At 39.8% G+C, this 25,000-nt stretch overlaps 3 protein-coding genes and 1 long non-coding RNA gene across 12 annotated transcripts in view; 3 read left to right on the forward strand and 1 right to left on the reverse strand.

The window, feature by feature from the left end:
- LOC138022836 (voltage-gated potassium channel KCNC4-like) overlaps positions 1–4,628 on the forward strand; it is a 19,824-nt gene extending 15,196 nt beyond the window's left edge. For all 8 annotated transcript variants that reach the window (XM_068869803.1, XM_068869807.1, XM_068869804.1 and 5 more), the window contains 2 exons: positions 1–373; positions 2,121–4,628. The exon at positions 1–373 is cut by the window's left edge and continues 298 nt beyond it. In XM_068869803.1, coding sequence (XP_068725904.1) covers positions 1–373; positions 2,121–3,082 — 1,335 coding nt within the window. In that variant the 3' untranslated portion in view covers positions 3,083–4,628. The remainder of the gene's footprint in view (positions 374–2,120) is intronic.
- The window catches only part of LOC138024149 (uncharacterized), a 112,139-nt gene extending 92,282 nt beyond the window's left edge, over positions 1–19,857 (reverse strand). Inside the window, exons 1-4 of the long non-coding RNA XR_011126910.1 lie at positions 19,795–19,857; positions 19,459–19,621; positions 18,893–19,041; positions 15,050–15,082 (exon numbers count right to left, since the gene is read on the reverse strand). This is a non-coding gene — a long non-coding RNA (uncharacterized lncRNA). The remainder of the gene's footprint in view (positions 1–15,049; positions 15,083–18,892; positions 19,042–19,458; positions 19,622–19,794) is intronic.
- Positions 5,133–11,767, forward strand: LOC138022837 (uncharacterized). Of its 2 annotated transcripts, XM_068869809.1 has the most exons (4): positions 5,133–5,314; positions 8,020–8,124; positions 10,410–10,516; positions 11,355–11,767. In XM_068869809.1, the coding sequence occupies exons 1-4, from the start codon at positions 5,239–5,241 to the stop codon at positions 11,553–11,555; spliced, it is 489 nt and encodes a 162-aa protein (XP_068725910.1). In that variant the 5' UTR covers positions 5,133–5,238; the 3' UTR covers positions 11,556–11,767. The 2 variants fall into 2 exon arrangements, with proteins under 2 accessions (XP_068725910.1, XP_068725909.1); XM_068869808.1 differs by lacking the exon at positions 5,133–5,314 and having other exon boundaries at positions 7,764–8,124.
- On the forward strand, positions 13,612–24,375 carry LOC138024143 (universal stress protein YxiE-like). Its single transcript, XM_068871253.1, has 4 exons — positions 13,612–13,818; positions 15,334–15,423; positions 21,857–21,966; positions 23,150–24,375. Exons 1-4 carry the CDS (start codon positions 13,746–13,748, stop codon positions 23,357–23,359), a joined length of 483 nt encoding a protein of 160 aa, XP_068727354.1. The 5' UTR covers positions 13,612–13,745; the 3' UTR covers positions 23,360–24,375.
- The last annotated feature ends 625 nt before the right edge of the window (positions 24,376–25,000 follow it).

The raw sequence follows: 25,000 nt of genomic DNA on the forward strand, positions 1-25,000 counted from the left end.
CCAATTTCAGTCATCGGAAGCAACTTCAGCTTGTACTACGCGCATGCGCAAGCAAGACTCAAACTCCCGATGAAGCAACATCGTCTGGTGCTTGGAGGGGTTCCGGGATTGTTAACAAAACACCAGGAGCTGAGCTCAAGGAGAAAGAAAAAATCAACTACTATTTCAAATCAAGTAGATATAGAAATGAGCGCGGTAACCGAGCGTACGTCGCTTCGATCTTCCATGCCACATAGTCCTCTGTTAGAACTGCGTCGAGCATCAAACCGTAATGCGCATGTCCATGACTCAGAAACTGAGCTGATTGGGGAGGATGACGAGAGGAGCATTTCTTCTCCTTTGCTGAGACCCAGTCCACAATTGCAACCAAGAGGTAAGGTAATATGAGATTCATTTATCGATGGTGACTCGGGTATACTCGGAAAAATCAGAGTGCTGTATTTGCAGGAGTCGAACCTACGACCTTCCGACTACTAGTTCGGATGCTCTGCCACTGAGCTGTAGGAGAGTCGTGGGAGCTAGGACTCGGGGATACTCGGAAAATCCGAGTGCTCCTTCGCTGGAGTCGAACCTACGACCCTCCGATTACTAGTTCGGATGTTCTACCACTGAGCTGTAGGAGACTCGTCGGTCGGAGGTAGGACTCGTTTCCGATTACTAGTTGGCAAAATTGATATTCGTGCTCAGGACATTCAAAAAATGCAATAAAAAGATGGGGTTACCCTGCTTGTTTTCGCGCTGTTAAGTGCTTTTTACCGAATTACGGGAGAAGCGTTCGAGAAGCTACTGAATGTTATTGAAAACTTGAGCCTAGTTTTTTGTCCGTGCTAAAATCTTTCAGTAAATTCATTTCAAATTGCTCGCTCTTGCAAAGCAACGTAAGCAAATTGGACAGCTACATCATTACCTCACAATCAGTGTCTGGCTCCAAATGCAGTTTCACGGTATTTATATATAAATACTACAACTTCTACTATCCAACTTCTCCTTAAAATATGTTTTACGAGTGCACAACCGCATTAAAAAGGCGAGGACACCTGCTCGTTCAGGAAAAAATAGCCATTCCTTGACAAATTAAGCTTGGCGTCAATGAAAATCCGCCATTTTATCAATGTGCGCGAGCTAATGCGCCCGCCAATGACGCAAAAAATTAAGGAATCGCTAGGACAGAAATTTGTCGAAATGGTGCATTCCCTTAACCCCGGAAAATGAAATATAGAAATGCATTTTTTTTCGATGGTGACTCGGGGATACTCGGAAAAAAAATCCATTGCAGGAGTCGAACTTACTAGTTTGTATGCTCTACTAATGAGTTACAGGAGACTAGGGTTCTAGGTTCTAGGTGAAACACAACATGACACTGATCTATGTTGCAAGGGCTGACAAAAACGGGCACAGTAATCGACAGAAACAGAGATACGTTACGTGGACTTAAAAAGCCCATTCATAATTCCTGAGCCTAACAGCCTATCAAACACCGATAAATCCTCCGTCACGTGCATGAGCCGTCACGTACATGAGCTTTCTATCCTGATAAAATACTCCTCGTTAGTATTCTTTATATAATGTTCCGGAATAGGGTAAATCGAACGTACCCTTAACGGATTTGGAAAATGGGATGAAAATATATCTCCGTGCTTTTTGTAATGTTCAAAAAACTTGCAGCACGTGTTTTATCGGGTCTAAAAACACTCGGCCACGCCTCGTGTTTTTAAACCACGATAAAACACTGCTGTTCGTAATGATTTAGTGATTTAAAACGGTGACTTAAATAATGATTTAAAACGGTGTCATGTGTCTGACGTTTTTAAGCAACAAGGATAATAAAGGTTGCAATTTTTAATGTCAATCTCCATAAAAACGAATGATTTATAACTTCTATTCCACGTGTCCTTATTCCGGAATATGGTCAATAGAACGCACCCTAAGTTACGTGATGTGCCTTTAGGGGCATGCGCATGGCATGCCAGCTGTTATTGTTTAAGTATTTGAGTTAGTTCATCTCAAAGTTAAAACTGCCTTTTTTCCAGCGTCTGTACTTATTTCTCGCAAAAACGCGTAGAGTACACATTTATTTAACTTTAAAATTACTCATTTTTTCTGTCTTTGTCATTTATCAGGACCTTTGGACAAAGTGGTTCTGGGTTCACGACGAAGACCACGAAAAGCCTTTGAGACATTCGTTCCACGTAAATCTGAGCCACAAGCAACTGAAGCTATGGATCTTCAGCAGACAGATGCGGGACTGAACGGTTCCTTACGTGTAGAGCAAGGTATCACTGACCCCACCAATTCAAAGCTTGGATCGGATATGATTAACGTCGCACAGCGTAATTTGAACCAACCAATTACAGCAGCACACCCTTCGTGCCGTACATCCTCTCTTGATTGCGACGAATGCGTTAAAATGGACATAGTGATTGAACGCCCAGTTCAAGCCCAACCACGTGCTCTCGATACTTCAGAACAATTACAAAAAGAAAACCAACGTCCAAAGTGGTTTTATCGAGGGAAAAACTCTCTAGAGCAAAGAGAAAAGACCTCAAAAGTCATTGTAAACGGCGGAGATACTGATTCGACGTGTTCCTCAAAGAGAGCATCACTGGAGTCATGCAAGGGATCCTGTGATGAATTAAACAGCAATCAGTCAACCAATCTGAAGCTTCCACTGAAAACTCGAAAATCGTTTTCGGACTCTCTACTGTGCACAGTTCCGCAAAATGACCATCACGCTCAAAAAGGTGATCTCTTTGAGAATAAACCATTGGATTCAAATAATATAAGAACTGCCGTTTCAAGGGAACCAAAGAGAAGACCTTCTGCTGATACGCAGCGAAAAGCAAACTCTTCTAAGCTAAATGGATCACTTTTTACACAGAAAAAGGTGCCATATCCCAATGGGCCTTGTTGGAAACATGGCGACGAGGACACACACAACGATCAACGGGAAAGAACCTCAACTCATCCGTGTTATGACCCAATGGATTTACCGAAGAAACGGAGAAATGCTGAATGTACCGTCACCACTTTACCTCAAAATGACACAGCCAGTGACAATGATTTCTTGGAAACTAAGATTTAGCACGCGAACATGTTCTACGTTTTTCTGGTTCCGTAGAGCAACAGCCATTAATTTTAGTGTTCAGTTCTCGGAAAACTCAAAGATAACTCTTACGGAAAATGAAAGAATAAAATGGAACTACCTCACATTTTGACTCAGAAAAGATTACGATTACCTACGGCCTTCTTTGATCTGGAAACTAATCAATACATTATGGTTAATAGAATTATTGAATCCGTCTTAATTGACACTATTCCCCAAAGCCAACACCCTGATATAATCGCCTACTGGCACGTAATCATCTGAGCTGACGGTAGTCCCGTAATTTACCGACAGAGAAAAACCGAGCGCGGGAACCATTCCCAAGAAATCCCCATATAATGGTTGCTTAAGGCCACCTTACAACTATTGGCCAACATAAGTGTCACAAAACAAACCTGTGACAGTACGATTTGTCGACAGAACCAGAAAGATACAAACAAGTTCGTGGTAGAGAAATAGACCTTTTTGCAGATACGGCGGCCATTTTGATTTCTATTGTTTCAAATAGCTATTATGGGATGCCCAAGGGGCAAATACATATTAAGACGAAATCCGATAGAAAATCGAGCAATTTCAGTTTATAGTAGACAAAAATCTGGTACCAGAATAATGTTAAGTATGTTACAGTCCTTTTTACATTTTCTTTAAGCTAAAGATATACATAATTGCCTGAGGTAACACCGAAAACAATTTCCCATGGGAACTAGAGAAATTGAATTTCAAAGTTCAGAGAAATTGTACAAAAACAGGTAAAATTTCATCATCAGTTTCATTTCACCAGTACTTTCAAGTGTTTCTTACGAAGTTCAACAGTTGTTTTTGACGTTTGGTGTTGCTAGAAATGATTATTTTTGAGAAGATATTTAAAACAGTCTTACAGAAGTTTGCAATACGATGCATATAATCTTGGTACTAGGGTTTTGTCCATTTGTTACTCGAACTTCTGGTGGATTCCGTCTTAATTTGCCCCCTGAGCATCCCACAATGCCTTTCGAAACAAGAGAAATCAAAATGGCCGCCGTATCTGCAAAAGATCTATTGTTTGTTGATTATTATCTCAGGGAAGACAAATCCACATCCGGCAGCTATGTGTTACTCTTGCTACTGGTCCATGATGGGCATATTAACCCTTTGACTCCCAGGAGTGATTAGAATGTAAATTCTTTTAACAATTTCAATATACTGTCAGATAGACAGGTATTGAAAATGACGATTGTTTTCAGCTAGGGTATGTTATCTTGATAAAACACCAAATTCTTATAACCAGCCAGCAACGAAATCTATGGTATTAGTTTGGAGAATGAAGAACGTTTCGATCTTGGGAATGAAAGGGTTGACGTCATGTTATCTTGATAAAACGCCAAATTCTTATAACCAGCCAGCAACGAAATCTATGGTATTAGTTTGGAGAATGAACGTTTCGATCTTGGGAATGAAAGAACTGACGTCATTAAGTAGATTAATTTTGTACTTAGAACCAGGGAAAAGTAGGCATATCGAAAGAATAAAAGAATAACAAAACGAATCTGAATGATAAATTGTGTGACCAAGGAAATGATATGCCATAGGCCTTCAAAATGATCATGCTCAAAGGAAAAAGTTCAAAGTGTTTGATCTATCGCTTGCGAAGGCGTTGTTCAAGCACCAGATCAACATCTGAACTAATTATAAGAACTTGAAACACTCTGTGGTTCGACCAATGCGATATTGCTTCCGAATCAAGATTGACAGGTTAAATGAAAATCCATCAAGTCTTTTGAGTAAATTTATTTCACAGGATTTATTTTTATTGACAAAATCTCTGCAACGAAACGTGCCACTTTCAACGACAATGAATTAAAACTACTCCGAGGACTTGTAGACCTAGTTATTCCTCATTTTATGAAAATGACTTTTGAAGTAAACACTAGCTACTTTCAGCAGGTTCGCCTTCTTAACAACTGGGATCGAACCACTCAAGCCTCAACAATATGATTAGCGACAGATGCAAACTTTTTGTGTTGCTTAATCATGCATTATTCATTAGCGGGGAATAAATATTCTCCTGCTTTTCCTCTTTCGATCGTCGTGCAGCTCATCATAGCAGTGAGTGACATTCTTGTTGACGAAGCTTGACGATATTGTGGCCACTAAAAATGGATGGTATAAGCCAAACTAAATGTATATTAGTACCATTCGATCACAGGGAAAACTGCATCAGAGCATTTGATTGTGAGTATACAAAGATACATTCTGAATCCGTATTTAAGCCCTGAAAACGATTTCGCCCAGTTTCAAAGCAGACACTCGAGCCAAATATTGCACTCTTTTGACGATCGAGGCGCTGAAATTTCAAAACGATGGATGACTAAATCCATCACCTCATGAAAGCCAAACATTATCGGTAATACTTTGTCAATACGATTTTTCTCCGTACAGACTTTGTAAAGATTAGTATGTTATGGTGAACCATTACACCGCAATCTCACTTGGCATCCGTTCAAAAATATTACATTATCAATTTATTGCTTTGCCAAAGTACAGTTGTGCTGTTGTAAAAAAACGAAGACAAAAGAGCCACGTTTCACCTTATAAACACAAGACAATTTCTAAACGAACAACTGTTATCAGAACTATGTAAAATACGTAAGCGCTGTTAACATCACAAGTGGGCCGATGCTATTTCATGGACTTGCACACAAATACCGGCAGTTATTGTCTAAGGAGGTGTTCCCACGGAGGAAAATGGAAACATGTCCAAAGGCTACAAAGATTAGTTTTCTGGGTACAGAATACAAGCAAAAATACCGGTTGGGATTCAACTAATTGTTAAAATAAACCAGCTGAACCGAGCTTGTTTTCTTTTTTTTTCTCTTGCATAGCAAAAACAATTCCCTAACACCTCAAAGATGCTAGCGCAAGGGCCAAGTACGACTTTTTGCGCAAAATTAAACAGGGAAACATAAAGCGTCGATAATAATTCGCCCCCGAGGATCTTGCTGTATACTTTAAGAATCTACCTCTCTTCAAGTAGACATCCCGATAGTCCCCGCTTTTTTATTGAATATGAAATCAAAGTGTTTATTTTGCGATAAAAGCTAAAAGTTTCTGCGTATGAGATAAGGGTAACTCGATGCAAATCTTAGTGAGGATATTTCAATGTTATTTTTAAACAGTTTTTCTATGTTTTTTTTTTCGTTGAAAAAAGATTCTTAATTCCCTCCAACTTTCGCGAAGTCAGTTTGACAGAATATGTCGGGAAACGACATTGATGAAAACATACAGCGAGGCCATTACTGGCAGGAAGGAAAAAACGGTAATGACAGAAAACGAAATTTTCATCTTAATGATTGTCCTGAATGTCATTTCTGCGCGGGAGACCGACGTTTTGAACCAGGGTGTGCATTGTTAGCTGAGAGCGAGAAAGTTCCGCCTTTGTAGTGCCATATGCCATATGGTAATACGACTTCCTTGTCTTCTCGGATGAGAACGATACACTGTAGGGAACTTCTCAAAAGACTTCTTCGCAAACTTTGAATACCAAAGCTGTTGCAAGGAACTAGTATCGAAGGTTAATCCTCGGAGTTGTAGGAAAAGAGAACTTGAATCATCATCCTACCATCCGCATGCTTTATTCTTCAAAACAAATTCTGCTATAGAAAGCCCGTTTGATGTTTAAATGTAATGCTAATCGCTGTGAGTATATCATCATGGAATAACCGACAATTTCTTTCCCAGCGGCTGCCTTATTCGATTTTTATCAGTTTTTTGTCACAAACGACACACTACAAACAACTGAACTTTGAAGTAAAATACATTTTCCTATTAATGGTCACATCATTATACTGACAGACTTAAAAGCGTTTTATTTGCAACAACTGACCAAGGAAAACACGGGTTGATAGGCCATTTCCGAGTTTGTCTGCCTCCTCTTCAAAGCGAGTCTAAGTACGAAGTATCAGTTTTCATTCACAAGTAAAATAGAACTAATTACCATAACGAAAACTTCGCACTTAGACTCGCTTTGACGAGGAGGCAGACATGAACTCGGAAATGGCCTATTAAGCTGTTCACACCTTTTCTTTTTTTTTCATTTATTGGCAAAGAAAAGGCATACGATGAACAGTCGTCCTTCCATGGAAAACTGACCTGGGGCCTGTTTCTCGAAAGTCCCGAAACTTTACGGGCCATTTTCGGGTGTCACAATTCCCTTTGTATCTCAAGAACGGATAGGATTTAAGTCGTCAAACTTCGCAGTCACTTTTCTTTTTGTTACCTTGAAAACATGTTAAGAGATCGGCTTTCCAAATCAAACGGCTGCCACTTTCGCAAATGGCTTTTCGGTCCCGAAAAGTTTTCCCCCAGGTTAAGGCATTTTTGACGGGCAAAGTTCAACCCTAGGATCACATTTAATCCCGGCTTTTGAACAACTGGGCCCTCTATAGCAAAATTCAGACATCACAATGCGTTAGAGCAGTTTTCAAATGCCGTGACTGTTGAAAGTAATTACGCGACTGCAATTGCTACGCTTGGTGAGAAAGAAAACCAATCGCGACTTTTCCCGTGCTTTGAGCAACTTACATGGAATTGCTACGAATTTGGATTGGTTCTTTGCGCTGTTTGCGCCTGCTGTGATTGGTTGAAGTACTGATTACTTTGGTATTTGTTTTACGACACTCAATTGAAAACCACCGTCTATGCTAAGATTCCATGGTCTCGTCTAATCTTCTCTTTATTGCAATACATAAGGGAGAGTTTGGCGGGGGCATTATCGTTTAGCCGCTTTCATTGTAACGAAAAAGGAAAATGTTCGTTACTTAGCCTTAATCGTGACGTTAACGAAATGGTGTCCGCTTTACAAGCGTCGCAGTTCTCGTTCGCAAGCACAATCGTGAGTGGTCTACATCGTTTAACCTTCTTCCTTTCAATTCTCAAAGGGTATCTTGAAAACTATGGCACGGATGATCAGCAGATAATTTTGCTTCACGTTTACAACTCAATAGACAGCGTCCAGCAGTGTGCTTCGGATGATGATTCAGATGGTAAGAAAAACACTATCGTCATTTGATCAACGGTAACTTGGGTCTTGGGCTATCCAAATTAAGACATCCCAGAGTACCTGTTCTTTGTTTTGCTTTTCTTGTGTGTATGCGTATGTGCTTATTCATTTACATTTCCCACGACCAATTACAACACGGACCAGAATATCATTTGACTCTGAAGAGGACTTCCGCTCAGGTTGTCGAAACGTCAGTCGCAGCCAGCAGTCCTTGTCAGGACTACTTTCATCCATATTTTACGTCATTTTCATTTTTTCTTGTAAATGTACTTATTTCTTAGTGTCCCTTTTTATGTATGTTTGTTTGTGGGTCAAGCTACGTTTGTAAAAATACATACATCATGTGTCTAGAGACTAACTCGAAAACACCACGGTTCATTTAGGCGCTAGGCATTTCCTATGCCATCAATGCTTACATGTATGTTTTGATTCTCTTTAAAATTAATAAAAAAAGAAACGGAAATATACTTATAAGATGTATTTTACAAAAGAGAGAAGTGATCCGCGCACTTACGTGGACAACCTAAGCACCTGTCTCTTATAGACACCTGGGGCCTGTTTCTCGAAAGTCCCGAAACTTTACGGGCCATTTTCGGGTGTCACAATTCTGTTTGTATCTCAAGAACGGAGAGGATTTAAGTTGTCAAACTTCGCAGTTATTTTTCTTTTTGTTACCTTGAAAGCATGTTAAAAGATCGTCTTTCTAAAACAAGTGGTTGGTGTTTCACAAATGGCTTTTCGGACCCGAAAAGTTTTCGGAACTTTCGAGAAACGGGCCCCTGAAACGGGATTCGAACCCATGACCTCTGCGATGACAGTGCAATACTCTACCAGCTGAGCTATGAACACACAAAATAGGCCATTTCCGAGTTCATGTCTGCCTCATCTTCAAAGCGAGTCTAAGTGCGAAGTCTTTGTGATGGTAATTAGTTCTACTTTAAATATGAATGAAAACTAATTTTCATAAGAAAAACTTCGCACTTAGACTCGCTTTGAAGAGGAGGCAGACATGAACTCGGAAATGGCCTATTGGGAGCAGGTCAATGTGTTGAGCTCACGTGTTTCTGTGAAAGGACGTGATGAAAGAAATGTATGTTTTTGAAGTGTGGGCTACAGACAAAAGAGAGATATCTTTTGTTCATTATAACTAAAGAATGATAAATGAAATGCAAATAAAGTTGTGGTTGTTATTGTTTGTCAACTAGAGGCCACATTGGTTAAGAATACCATGCATGTTATTTTCTGAAAACTGTGGTGCTGTGTCATTGGTCGTCTGAAGCAAGGGAATTTGGTTATATCAGTATGAGTTTATTTATTTATTTGTTTATTTATTTATCACAAGACTTTACAAAAACAGGTAGACTTGCACTAGATTTTTTCATAAATTGACCATCGAGGAGCGTTATTCCCTCAGGGAAAACTGACAACGAGCCAACGCTCAACCTGGTTCCCAGGGTCTCTCTTCTCTGCCTCCTTTAAAAAGGAGAGACCCTGGGAACGAGGTTGACCAACGCTCGAAACGTCAGCTTCCCAATCATTCTACGTTGATCATTTTACTTAATCAATTCAGTTAATACTATTAATTGTCCGTGCATATTAGGTTAGGGTTACCATTGAGATTTTTTTATAACTATCGTCTATCACATCATATCTTTATTTACCCTTGGATTTTAGAGTAACTTGGTGTAGTAGCTAATATCTCCGAGCATTTACCCTCTCAATCATGATACACCACAGGCAGACCACAACACCGGCAACTCCACGCCCTACTCTTTGTGAATAGTGTGTTGGTTCCTTCTCATTCCACAGGGATAATAACATTGAAGGGTTGTGAGACGGGGCCTACGGTGTATCGTCCTTATCTGAGAAGACTTGAAGGTCTAACCATTTGCAGATTTTATTACAAACTGTATGGCTATAGTTCCTCTAGTAAATACATTTCCGGCTGTTCGTAAAGGCTTTCGGATTTGCTGAGCTAGTTACGGCGGTAGGATTCACGCAAAAGTGTCCTATGATAATATAAAACGCTGTGAATCACTGTGTTTACCTCGCATACTGCACATTTTCATTATTTATGTTTTACCTTTGTTAAGACCCTTTTACAAGCGAATGTGACCTCGACAGCGCAAAAAACTCTAATGTGACCTTAGTAAATAAAAGACGATGACGAAAAACGATCGGTATTCTTTGAGTCCCGCTTTCCAACAAATCACTCAGTATCGTGTACAAGAGTCACTGAAATGTGCCATCGTTTTGTTTTTTTCCCAGAGGTCTCTGACATGCGAGAGGACGACATGATAAACATTTCAAATGCAGCGAGGCAGCAAGCCAAACCTATGCTTGAACCATTTGAAGACAAATGCAAGAAGAAAAAGGTACCCTTGCAAAATGGGATATCAATCACTTCAAGGCAAAAAAATATTAGGAATTGTTCCGGGTTCAATCCTGGCCTCGAGGTTGTATGTGGGCTGAGTTTCAGTCGATCTCAATCTGACTCCGAGGGTTTTTCTCCAGGTACTCCGGTTTTCCTCCCTCATCAAAATCCACTCTCAGTTAATAAGATCCGGGCGGATACCCTCAAAAGGGATAACCTCTGGTATCTCTCCCTTTCAGTGTGTTAAAATGAATAAAGTTTCGTTTCATTCTTCTTTCTTTCTTCTTACGGCCTTATTTCACTGGGTCCCTTGCATGTCACACTAAGAAATAAAATGAACAGCAACTTTGCTATTGAATCCGAGTTCCAATCGCTGTTCATAGTTTTCAGAGCAAATAACCTCACGGATTACTTAAAAGACAACAAACAACATCACGTTTTCGCGGATGGATCGGCTCACAGCCTGATCAGATTATTCAGTGTAGGATGAACTATCACAAAAGACTTCCACTTGATTGAGAAGGTGACTTCCGCTCAGTGACAACGGCACCTGGAGGATCAATTCCCATAATGATTGTGTCATTCATGGGTTCAAACCATTTTCAATAGCACAGTTTGATATTTCATTAAAAAAAAACTCCCAAAGAAAGGAATGACGTGTCCTCTTCCAAAGCATTCCTTGCATTTCTTTATTCAACCACTAGGTTACTCACCACTGAATTCATTCATCCATTTCTTCCCTCATTCATTGCTGAATCTATTCGTACACTCCTTCCTTGCCGCATACATGACTCAATTTTGCGATTTCTGAGATGACTTATAAACTGTTGCCCTTTCAGATTGCCTTCAAGACGAGATTCGAGTTTGGTTCACCGGGAGAGGCCATTTGTCAAGTCGCGAAGGACGAACAGGCTACTTGCATCTTGCTCGGAAACCGAGGCCTCGGAGCATTCCGACGAAGAATACTCGGCAGTGTGAGCGACCACGTGGTCCACCATTCAAAAGTTCCAGTAATAATTGTTCCACCAAATGAACATTAGCTACTTAACCAAGAGTCTTGGCATAGCAGAGCGGGTTAGAGCAGAAGATAGATGGCTCTTTGACAAACAAGGAACATAGCAAGAGAACGGGAAGATGCTACGTTCCTTAATTTTCTCTTATTAACCACTACCCCCAACTCTGAGATCACATTTAAGCCGCCACGTAGCATTATTAGCATACATGTCGTTATTAAAGCTTGTTCATGCACGAATTGCCTCTGGTAACTCATAAAGTAAGCTTAAAGAAAGTTCTCAAAACCAAAGCCTAAACTTTGAAGCAAGATGAGTGCTCATATGTAATGACACATTAAAAACCTTTGTTTACACAGGTGCAGGGATGGCGCAGTGGTGGGAGCACTCGCCTCCCACCAATGTGGCCCGTGTTCGATTTCCAGACTCGGCGTCATGTGTGGGATGAGTTTGTTGGTTCTCTACTCTGCTTCGAGAGGTTTTTCTCCGGGTACTCCGGTTTTCCCTCTCCTCAAAAACCAAAATTTGATTTCATTTTCGTTAAATTGCTAATTTCAATTTACAGTTTCCCCGATTAGTGCTCTACAGCGCTAGAAGATTAGACACTTAAATAAAGTTCCTTTCCTTTCCCTTTCACATGACAACCACCTTAAATCTGTACCATTTTCGGTTCTGCGCATCGGCAGTAAGAAAAATTTTACCTCCGCAGTCCAGTACTGAAAACCTAAACCGTATTACAATGTTTAATTCACGCTGATGACAGTGATTGGCGCTTATCCCACTTCAAACAACTCGGCTGTGAAATAGAGAGTCTTGTCAGACTATCTTGTTCTCGCACGCCAACATTCCATTCCATTCCATTCCAAGGGCCTCGGAAACGAGTTCGTTCAATAGTGGAGTTTCTCGAAATCGCTGACCATACAACAAGCAGATTTCAAAAAGGCTGCTAAATCTTGGAGCTTGGAGGTTCAGCTTAATCCTCTATGAGGATCCGCAATATACACTTAAATAATACCACAGCATTTTACATTCGTTGAGAGCTGTCAGCAAAAAGGGCCCTTTCACCCGGCGTTCTTCATTAAAAAAATACAAACTGGCATAAATTCGTTTCAAGTGTTTTTTATTCCTTCGTTTTTTATTCATTTTTTATTTTCCTTTTAGGGCCACCCCGCTTTAGCAGGTTTAAATGGTCAGGTTATTGTAATTCTTGACATTCCAGATGAAGGAGAGAACAGACGGGTGGAATTAGGTTTTGCAAAATGAAAGGGTATTAAAAACGTTTGAATATAGTTCCTCAGTAGCCTAAAACACGAGAGTTTAAGACTGACATTTTTTCGATAGTAAGTTATTTATTTCAGTATTTGTTTGTTTGTTTGTTTTTGAACAACGGTTATTTAGTGTAAGCTACTCCCAGTCATTCTGCTATCGATCAGGAGCAGAATAAACAGCTGTGTCGATCCCGTAGTGTACTTCTAAATATCACGCTGATTTCGACAATAATTCAGGTTCATTCGCTCCAAAATTCAACTTGATTACTCAGATTTCCTTCGTTTTCGCACTGGTCCATTACACCACATCCCAAAAATCTAAAAACTATCCTTTTTCAATCCTTTGCAACCGCCTCACGTCATTTTCGCTGATACGATTTTCGAAACGGAGGTACTGAAAAGAACACTCCCATAATTTTCCGAGTGATCCAATTCTGTTTCACCTGAAACTATTAATGCATCATGCCCTTAGAATGTCCCAATTGTGGCTACAATTTTATCTGTTTCTCAGGCCGCAATTAAGCCTACTGCAAAGCTCTTTGCGGTATGACAGAGGACTAGACCTTTGTAAATAAACATATCCACCAGCAAAATTGTCCAAAATTTGAATATATGGAGTATGCTGACATAATGTATCAACGAACTCGCCACAAGGCGTTTTATAAGGGTGATTTCTCTACAGTAAATCACACAAAGATTTAACTAAATGTCTGTAAAAGCCTTAAATTTGAAAATTAATTACAGGGTTCTGGGTTTGGACAAAAAAATAATTTTTATTTTTAATTATTCATTTTACTAGTAGCTGCTGTTTGGTTTCCTGAAACATTTGATAATAATCAATTGTCCAGTTTTATAAAAAAAAACCGCGGACTGTTCGCAGAATAGCGTGACTCGGCAAAAGAAACTAACGCACTCCAACGACGGAATACAAAGTTGACTTCAGACGATCGAAATGCCTGTACCTGACAAAAGAACGGTCTTGGTAGCCGTAGATGGAAGTGAATACAGCGAAAAAGCTTTTGATTGTAAGTATAATTTAAGCATTACTGTGATAGCTATGGCAAAATGTATACCTTCGAAAATCAACGTTATTGTTTCGCCAAAAGATTCTGGCCAGTTCGTTGACAAAAAAATCCCTATTTACGTTTACCAGCTGAAAAAACCCAGACTCTGAGAATGTGTAATTTTGGCAATTTGCAAGTAAACACATTCCAGGATCCAAAATTCAAATCTACACAGCGTCAAATAACTCGATGCATCGGCCAGGTCTCCTTAGACACTGAGAATTATCTTGCGTTTTCACATCAAACACTGTACCGTAAGGGCACAGTATCAATTTGTAAACAGTGCTAACCACTTTGCAAAGATAAAAAACAATTTCGTGTTTTTTCTTTGTTTTTGTTCTTTCGCTTTGTGGTTCTCAGATTACCGAGTAAGCCACGCATATGCATATCTCCTTGCAATCGGGCTGGCACGCCAGTTTAGCGTAAGCTGTTGGCATCACTTAAACGAAAAGGTGGCAGGCGGTAGTTTCTTTAAAAGATTTACCAGTGTATGCTGCTCAAACGACATGGTTTATATCAATCTTACTCATTCGAGGAAAATCGCAAATTTTGATCACAAGAGCCGACTGGGGAGAGCTATACAATTCTTGTCGAAAGAGTAAAATATACCGTTAGGCTTTTGCAGAGCTGCAACTGCTCTCTGGTACTCGAAAGTTCTTGATCTATCATCACACAAGCCATAATGGAGAACTCACTGTCTTCTAGCTCCCCGCTAGTAAATTTATGATTTTCCTGGTGGCGTGCGTCGAGGCACGACTTGGGCGTGAAAATATTAGGCAAGACATTGCCGTTTGCCCGTAGAAAAGAAAGTTTCATATCACTTTCACGACCAACTCATTCAAAACTTTGAGGGTACCGTGCTTATCAAGCGTGCTTAAAAACGTTCCTATATATTCTACCATTTCTTTTGCACTTCTTCGCCAAAATATTATTTGTTTTTACAATAAGCAGTACATCACCTGCACCACACATACGACAGGTGTTTGAAAATCGTTAGTTGGTCCGGAAAAGCTTCGGACTCCGAAGCTTTTCCGGTGATTTCACGAACGTAAGCGAAGCAGAAGCACGGCTTTATGGGCAACAAACGTGCCAGTCATGCGGAATATGTTATATTTTGAACCAAAAGGAGGCTGGTATCATATACAAAAAAACTAATATTTACTGTAGCTGAAATTCATTTGTTCTTACTCACCCTAACAATTCATTTATCTGTCGCCTTCGTTTCCTGTGGAAAAAAATGGATATGGCATTTGTTTACCCACGGAACAGCTTAAGAGCGCTGAGGAGCTCGTTCACTGAACATGTGTCCGTGCATTCCGGATCGAATTGGAATTTGGCAGTGTTGGTTTTTGTGCGGAGGGGAAAACCGGAGTACCCGGAGAAAAACCTCTTGTCCATTATCCAACCTAACAATGACAATAAAGTTCTGTTATGGATGGCAACTTTACCAATTCTTTTTTTGTTCTTCACGGACAGGGTACGCTGGCAAATTCAGACAGGCAAATGATCAAGTGGTGTTTCTTCATGTTTACGAGGCGCCCATAACTCCACCCCCGACGTTTGCACGTAAGGGAGTATCAACTTTAAAAATAGGATAATTCTCACAAGCGCCCCAAAGCTTAAAGTCCCTGTGAGGCTTATTTTTTTCACCGTTTTTTAACTTTTCGTTTAAATATTTAGTGTCTCGAGTGTAATATTTGAAAAAAAAATTCCCTCATAACGTATCCACGCGTTTTAGCGTTCCTTTGAGTTGGGTCCTGGTATCTAATAACGTCAAAGAAGTCAAGAATGTAATTACGATTTGAATCGTCAGATCGGCATCCGAAGGGTAAATATCGTCCGAGATTTCTATAAAGACTTTAAAAAAAGCTGTAGATTTTTAACAAGGCTTCTATTTTTACCCTTTTGCACGTTTCTTTCTGAAGAGATGCGATCAAGTCACTTCTTTGACGTCATTAGTTACCAGGGCCCAACTGGCTCGGCCAAAATTTTTCGCGTATAAATTAAACGCCCCGCAAAACGCGTGGATACACTATGGGGGTTTCTTTTTTTTTAAGGACTACACTCCAGACACTATAGACATTAGGGACTTAAGGACGTTCGCGCCAAAATCTTCCTACGGTGAGATTTTCTTCATTTCTCGCATAGAGTTAGGTCATAAAGTACTTACTCCAAAAATATAAAAAAAATTGGGGGTCACCGACTTCGTTTCGGAGAAAATGGCAGTGGAAAAATGCCTTAATTTCGATAAATCTGTCATAATAACGAAAGGTAGCCTCATCTGCTCATCCATCGAAAATCCTAAAAATAAACTGTTAGAGTGAAGGTTTTTGCGCATAGATTTTTAGGGGTGGGATTTTAAGATAATTTCATGCCGCTAGGGATGTCGTAAACAGTAGAGTTCATCCTGGACGAGCGTTTTCGTAACCTCTATCCGTTGCAACCACTACCGGAATTCGATGGCACGAGGAAAGAAAATTAAAAAAAAAGATGACTTCTTACGGTGAGATTTTTTTCATTTTATCATATTTTGTAGATAGTAAGTAGAGTAAGTGATTCATGTTTAAAAAAATAGGGGTCACCGATGATCCAAGGGAGTAAAACCGATGTGATTTTACGAAGCTCTTGGAAAACTTCGTTTGTCACGTTTTTGCGTGACCTGTCGGGGAAGGACTGGAACACGAGAGGATCGATCGTTGAAGGGATGAAAGGTTTTTACCCCAAAACAAAGCTTTCTCGAGCATAGCAACGAAGTTTTAAGCAGTCGTCATCTTCATTTCGTTAGTGTTTTGTATAAGATTTCCCCATTGCCGTCATGCTCGTCTTCTGGAGTGTGGTTTTTGTGAAATTTAATCGCTGGTTTTTTCCACGCAGGTCCGCACTATTCAAGCCGACGAGAACGAAAATACTGCTCTATTTTCACGAAAGTAAAGGATAAGAACTTCAAAAACATACATTCATTTTGAACTTAAGTTCGTAGGGTAATAAAAACATTAAAAAAAGAAACAGCCCCGTTAAATTTACGCAACGGTTCGTCCTCGAGTTTTCCAAACTTTCAGCCACTACTCGATCACCAGCTACCTTTTAAAGAGCTTTTCCATCCTCCCGCTCACTTCTCTTTAACGTTTCATGATGATTCGGAAATAAATGTGCCATTCTTTTGCCGGCCTGGAATTTTTTCCCCGGCGTTTTTGTCGCCATGTTATTTTAACTAATGCTTGAACAATATTTATGAAAGTCAAGTAGACTAGTGCACGACTGATAAAAACAACGCGAACATCAGTCGTGCAGTAGTCTACTTGACTTTCCTAAATATTTTTAATCAATTTTGACTGATCACGATCTTCTCTTATCCAACGCTGTGCAAGACTTATCGTCCACGGTTTCTGCAAAGGTTTTCAAACCTCAACTTCACTAATGCTCGAAGTAATGCGTGACATATTACAGTCGCGTTACCTGCGCAGTTACGTTGCGCACAAACAATTAGCGCGAACGTCCTTAAAGCACAGACAACATTCGTAAACGCAAGAGTGTCTTGGTCATAAGTACGTTTTGTTAGGAACAAAAGCCACTAAATTCACGGCAAGTCAATTAGGGTGCGTTCGATTGACCGTATTCCGGAATAGGAATAAATGGAATAGAAGTTAGAAATCCTTCGTTTTTACGGAGATTCACATGAAAATTGTCAAACAATGATATTTTAGACATATCTTTATTATCCTTGTTGCTTCGAAACGCCAGACATACCGTTTTAAATCATCACTTCACGTATTCTTATTCCGGAATAGGGTCAATCGAACGCGCCCTTAGTCTGCAGTCTATTGCTTGTGCTCATATTTGCGTCTGTGTTGAAATCGCATAGTTAACAAATAGATTCCATGTTGCCGTGTGTTTGTTCAGTAATAGATCACAGATGACATCAACATGTGGTAAGAACGAAAAGTGACACACGAGACGATAGCCGAGTGTGTCACTGATGTTCTAACCATATTTTGACGTCCTCTGAGAGAAATAAGTTGGAATAAGAGACAGAGAGAGTTTTTTTGACAAGCAGCGACGTTTTCCGTTTGCCGTTTGCGTATTACGAAAAACGCGTCGCTAAATCTCTCTGATAGCATAATATTCGCGATGGCCACGACATCATTGACAAAGATCACGTTAAATTAAAGTTCACGTCTATTGTTTTTTTTCGTTTTTTCGTCATTATTTCACAAGTCAATGACTCTGGCATATAATAATAGAAAATATTAATACTAATCGGCCGAACTATACAGGGACTTGGGAGAAACGGTGTAGCCTGCGAACGCAGACGTATTTCCGGCAGCCGTTTCAGAAACGGTGTGGATTATTTTAGATTCGCCGTTGTGTGGTGATGTTTTCCGTAGAACATAGAATTTGGTTATTTCACGACGCAGAATTTTCGAGAATGTAAAGGAAATGTACAAAAGTTCAAAAAGCGTGTATTGCTCGTTGAATACCGGATATTGGCCGTTTTTGCACTAGATGCATAATCCGTCCAGACGAATTACGCGTCTCTCATGTTATCTGTATAGTGTATAGTGTATAGGAAGAACTATATAAGACGCATTATCCATCTGAACGACCTTGGGGAAACATTATCCGCCTGGACGAATAATCTTCCGTTGTGCATCATTCAAGACGAAAAACTAAAGATAGTTCGTCCAGACGGATAATGCGTCTTGTTCTGTCTTTATACTAGAGAGGCATAACCACACGAACAACAAGTGTTTGCCCAAGTTCAGTCGTCCAGACGGCTAATACGTCTCAAGTATAAAAACGGCCATTGCCTGGTAGAATTTTTGCTGATGTCGACGGGTCGTAGAGCATCATGCACGACGTGAGCACGGTGTAACTAGAACATGTATGGATGAATATATACTGTATGGACGAGTGTAATTTATTTTCAGCCCCGATGGAAGATTTCTCTATGCAAAAACTTGGATTAATGAATTCATGTCCTCCTTATTTGCTCAAATTGCCGGCTAAATATCTTTCATCGGATTAAAAGTCTTACCTGTACAAATCCTTTCTCTGAAAACTGAAGACTTCGAGAGCCTGCACAGTTGAAGTGCTTGGAAACAAACTGCTTGGAGTTTTTCATCAAGTTAACAGTTACGGCACGCCAGGAGAAACTGCTTAACCAAGAATGAATGCCACGGATTCCTGAAAATCAGAAAAGAAAGTCGGTAATCGTTAAACGCTTTTGATGGATAAGTTAAAAAATAAACCGATCACACAAAATCTGACATGTTTATGGTTACAAATTAATAGCACCACTCGCGACATTGATCCAGGTATTCGTTATCCAAGCGACACAAATTCAAAAGTGTTTGCACTCAAGTTACGGACTATATCTTCTCATTTGCATTTCCTCTTCTTAGCTATATATCATACCTAAATCAACGCATTTCCTGCCGGGATAAATAATACACTCCAACAAAGTATCGTCCATGCGAAGTATAAACTGAAGAAGTGTCTGGATCTTTCTCGTAACGATTTCATTAACCCAGAAATTACTATTTGAGAAAGTTCGAAATTAATCTGTTTATTCCTGGCCGAAGACTGATATCATATACTTACTCCTGGAAGTTTAAGTTCCGAGTCGAACTATATAAGGACTGAGTACACTGCCGCCCTGTCGTGCTTGTGTTTAGATCTTCTTGCGCTGTTCACAACGTCTCTTAACCAAGTAAAGTGTCTTCCCCTTGAGTTAGTCCCTCGAGATTCCCACATTTCCAACATCCTGCAATGTCATATAAACCCGAACAATCGCAAGCAAGATTTACTTTCATTGAACGAGCATTTCTTCAATAACACACTGCATGGGTTGGTCTCAAGATAACATTATAAAACCGTACGAAAAGCAAACTCCTCCATTCAAAAAAGCACTTGCATACAATAGAACGAGTTTCATACCTTCTTCCTCAAAAGCAAATATGAAATTTTCTTTTGTTCTTCGTTAACCAGCTCTAAATTTATTGATTTACTCTACACGAGCTCAGACAATAATACAATCATGAAGAACGTGCCCGTGAATCGATGTTAGAAACCGCTGGCGAAAATAACCGCGAATGCGCACTGGCAGCGATAATTTATTTAACAACAAGACGCTCTTCGGAGCGTTTACTCGGAATACCATGTTGCGCAGAAGTAAGGGTGATACATTTTGGAAGAGTTCGAAACAAACTTCAAGGATTGAATAGGCTAAAGCGGTGTTCAGATTTGTTAAGTACGGAACAAAAAAAGGAAATGCTTCTGCCGAAAATTGAAATCTGGAGGGCCCATGACAACGGATAACGCATTGGTGAACATCGCTTAGTGTTTACAAATAAAATCAATAGGTCATCGAGCAAAAGAAGCAGTACAGGTTTGGTAGAGGTTGTCGGATCGGAAATAACGTGAATCTACGAAATGCAAGGGTGACGTACAAAGTGAAACCAGTGAGCCAAGGGAGAGTGAAACACCTGCGTAGCGAGAGAGAAAACTTGTGAAAACCATTCTTGTAATTAATGTGGCTAAGTAAAATTTAGCCGCCCTCCTCTTACCAGCTCCAATAGCACTAAAGCAGCTGTATAGTTTCGAAATTAACAGTCTTGTTAATAATGCGTTGACCTCCCTCTATAGGTAGCTATATAAAAATGAAGACCGTGAAACAATTAAAAAAGTGACACCCGCGGATGATTCTCGTACAAAGAACAGCCAGGATCTACAACTCTTCCACTAAAGCATCGAGATTTCTGCCTCGCTCAATTCCATTTTTACTCAGAGCTGCAAAAATGTTTTCAGCTCACTTTATTGCTGACGCGTTCCTTAACCATATTAGGTAGAGCAGGTATATGAACGGATAGCCTGTGTCTGGTGAGCCATTGAAAATGCTGGGAATCTGATATCCGTAGTTCAGTTTTTATTAAATTTAGATAACAATGAAATAATCTCCAAACCTACATGATCTCATCTAGTAGTCATTTTTGAAGTCTGCAACACGATTTTTGGTGTATTTGAGATGCAGTTAACACCCCTATATAAGAACCTATAATTTAAGAACCCGTTAGACTAAAAATTTCATATCCCCCTTTCATAAGAACCAGGTTCTTAATTTGGAAACTGACCCTGAAATTTTGTTCAAAACGTATTGTAAAGACCCTATTGGCCTAACTTGGAAAAATCTAGGTTCTTATCATTCAATGTATTGCTACACCAAACTGATTCTGCGCAGAAGTCGCTGAAAAACAACCCACTTTGTAAAGCCTCGGCTTCCTGTGAGTCACTAAAAATCCACCATGGCTGAATGATGATGATGATGGCTAGGAGATATCGTCGCGCACTGAGGATACATTTGCCATATTTTTTCCATTCTCCTTTAAACTTCAGTACTGTTCGCCTACAAGCAACTTTCGGGAACGTTCTTCCTGGTAGAGGCAATATTCATAAGTCGATCAGGCCTCATCAACATATATTGATACGTTTTTACACTTCTGTCGCGTTTTCATCTCGGCGAAAACGAAGCAGAATATTCTGCATCAAAATTTTTTAATATGTTTCAGCCATCAAAAATGAAATGCTCGAAAATATTTTAAAATAGTATTAAAACTCTCACACTTTAACACAGGCATTCAGAAGTCTCCGTTTTTCCGTCCATCCATACTATGACCCCACGCGTTTTCAGAACACCGTTTCCAAAAGTCCCCGTATTAACGTACCTAATCCACACTAATACGATTTACGTGTAAGCTTTCCACACCTTTGCGTCGTTTTCAAAACCATCTCAGCACACTTCAGCCAGAGCTTTTCAATGACAATGTGTTTTCCAAAGGCTCAAGTTTTGACTTGTTGTCTTCATGAACGATTTCTAACGGTGTTCCACATTAGAATCCAAATACAAAAGAAAATCATTTTGTGAAGCGTTACCCACTTTTTACTGACCTTTAACACCCCGTTGTGTCAACCTGTCCGAAAGTATGTATCACTTTTATTTCAGACTGCACGAGTCTCCCCTCAAAGGAAGAGTGGGAACTAATGCTGCAGAAAGCTGAAACGAAAGCTAAGAAGATGTTGGCTAAATTTGAGAAGAAATGCAAAGATTACAAGGTGAGTGAAATTCACTTTCCAGTTATCAAATTTCAAGCGCTGTGTTGTTTTCCGGGGGCCTTGCGCACTTTAAAACTATTTGGAGAGATCTTCTCAAGGAGGGACTGTGCTTTTGATCTAGGGGTTTGTAGGTTTGTTAAGGACGGTGCCTACTATTGTTATTGGGCATACGTTCTGCGCATCTCGAGATACTCGGATTTCCTATCAGTGATGCTTACTAATACAGGGATATTTTTGCGCAGTTTAAAACTATCCGGAGAAAGTATATCTTAGTAAGTACTCTTGGTATCCAAAAAGAAAATTGGGGGTAACTATGCATTTTTGAGAGATAATTAAGCTTCAATTTGAGAAAGAACGCCCGTGATACATTGCTTTGTATTTTAAAGCTTTTTACAAATATTATTCATGAATTATCTTTGAAAAATGCGTGGTTACCCCCAATTTTCTTTTTGGATTTCGATAACGCTTGTTAAGATCTACATTTCCTGCATAATTACACACCGGGGCAAAAATATCATTTATTAGTAGGCACCGTCCTTAATTTCAATTTACAGTGTCCTCAATTAGTGCTCCAGCGCGTGCTAGACGATTAGACACTTAAATAAAGTTCCTTTCCTGTTTTTTTCACCCTTTCCTTTTGCCAAATTTGATCAGTTGTTGCTAATATGGGTGGCAACAGATAAGGATGATGATGATGACAACGACAATGGTGATATCAAAATCCTTCGGCAATAAAATTTAAAAAAACGTACACTAAGGAGAAGAATATTCAACAACTGTTCACCTCAGTGTCGGTGGCTAAAGGTGGATATTCGCGGTAAGGTAAATATCCACTACTAGCTGACACTACGGGGTGAATAATTGTTTTAGTATATAATAAAACAGTGAGATAGTGTAGCTCAAAAATATGATTTTAATTCATTTAGTCCAATAACTGCAGTATTTTCTAGCACAAATCCCGCTCGAGTTGCTCGGAGGTGAATAGCAAAGGTTATTCGGAGTTTGAGTATACGTAGCCAATCTGGGCGCGCCCTCAACGCTATCCGCTGTTCTATATACTAAATTAAAAAAGGTTTTTATTTGGTGTAAAAGTACTTCACCGTGATAGAAATGCGGAAGGCGTCCATATCATATCCTAGAAGACAAATTGATAGGGCACGAAGAAAATGATTTTCTCTTTCAGCTACCTTTCAAGTCCATTTTTGCGCATGGTGCCATTGGACACATGATCTGCACTACGGCAAAGGAGGAGAACGTGGAGGTCATTGTCTTAGGAAACAGGGGATTGGGTACCATTAGACGAACAATTTTTGGTAGTGTGTGTGATTACGTTACTCAGCGCATGCCTGTACCAGTTCTGATGGTACCCACAATGGACAGTTTCAAGCAGTAGGGAGAAATGATAGGATAACATTAAATAACATCTTAGGAAACCAAGTTTACATGAAGTTACATGAAGTAAAATGATTGGAAGTAGATGATAAGAGGTAAGATTCACAAGAGTAACAGACACATACGTCTTTTGCATATATCCGGTAGACAAACGAGGCGGGATATTATGGGTAGATTTTTAAAGTGCCTATCACTTCAAAAAACTTTTCCACTTTTTTTAATTCTCCGAAATCGTCCCAAATATATTGTTATTTTTAGCCGGAATTTTTGTTTGAAAGCTAACTCTTTTTATTCACATCGAAAGAAGGGAAAAGTGGTCATGGTTTGATCCATGAAGCAACGAAGGGAAATGAGCTCGAAACAGGGTTGACGTCACTAATTACTTTGCAGGGCTGTTATCAAAGAGCAAATCACAATGCAGAGCAGTCTGTGACGTCAACCCAGTATTATACCCATTTCTCTTCCTGGCGCGGTCGTAAATCAATTTACAATCATTTTTCCACTTTTAGGATCCTCTCACAATGATTTTGAAGGAGAGATTTTTACAAACCAAAGAATTAGTCTTGAACAAGTGCAGAGAATTGTTGAGCGGAAAGGATTTTTTGAGGTTATAGACAATTTCAGGAACCCATCAACTCCTGACAATTTTAAGTATTTCACCTGAAGTGCTTAGCACAATCGCCGAAAGGCTAAGCGTTTTGACATCGGTGCTTATACATAAATACTACAGATGTGTCATCCCAACAAAAACGATGTTACTTCCTGAAATGAAGATCTATCCTCCCAGTTCTGTTTTTGATAGGCAGGACTTTTCTTTCGTAGCATAGTCTAGTAAAGACGTTGTGTAAAACGTAACAAAATGTCGCGATAGGTTTCGGTCGATTATCAAGTTATCCTAAGTGATACACAGACCCGATTTGTGATCGGAGAGCAGGAGGTGCCATGTTAATTTTAGTGCAGGTAATTTTACTATGGAAGCCCAATAAATTAAAGTCCCATCTAAAGTAACCCTGAAAACAAGGGTGGAGTTAGAGCTTTTTATGATTGTGGTGGGAAGGGAGTTAACCACAGATTTCTAACCTTGAGTTGCTCGTTGCCCCTCGAGCCCTTAGGGAAGTATATATACATGATCACTTTCAGAAATACCATAATTCTCTTTCTTTGCCCTCCAAAATCTTGCATAAGCAGTTTCCAGTTTCTCGGGACTTACAATGGCCCCAAGAGAAGATAAAAATAATGCTTATGCAAAATCATGTTGGAGGGAAAATAAAGAATATTACGTTATTTAAGAAAGCGGCCTATTGTATTATTCCCGGGACAAAATGAGCCCCATACATGATGCACTTACCAGCCATTAACACCCAGGAGGGGAGCAGCACACAAAAATGGGGATCCGCCAAATACGTGGCTCCCAGGCTCCACTTGGACAATTTCCTACTTCGGGTTCATAACGATCTTTAGGCTGGCGAAGCAGTGTTTCACACTTCTTTTAAGAAAATATTCAAGAGATTACCAGTTTGGATTCACTTTCAGCCGCGACCATTAACAGTAATTAAATGCATAGCCTGCGTGGCAAGCACGAAAAGGGAAGGCAGGGGAAGGGAAATGGGGAGAGGAGCACTTGCTCTGTAACATTTCGTTT

The sequence above is a fragment of the Montipora capricornis genome, chromosome 11, assembly GCF_036669925.1.
Source record: "Montipora capricornis isolate CH-2021 chromosome 11, ASM3666992v2, whole genome shotgun sequence".
Taxonomy (NCBI): domain Eukaryota; kingdom Metazoa; phylum Cnidaria; class Anthozoa; order Scleractinia; family Acroporidae; genus Montipora; species Montipora capricornis.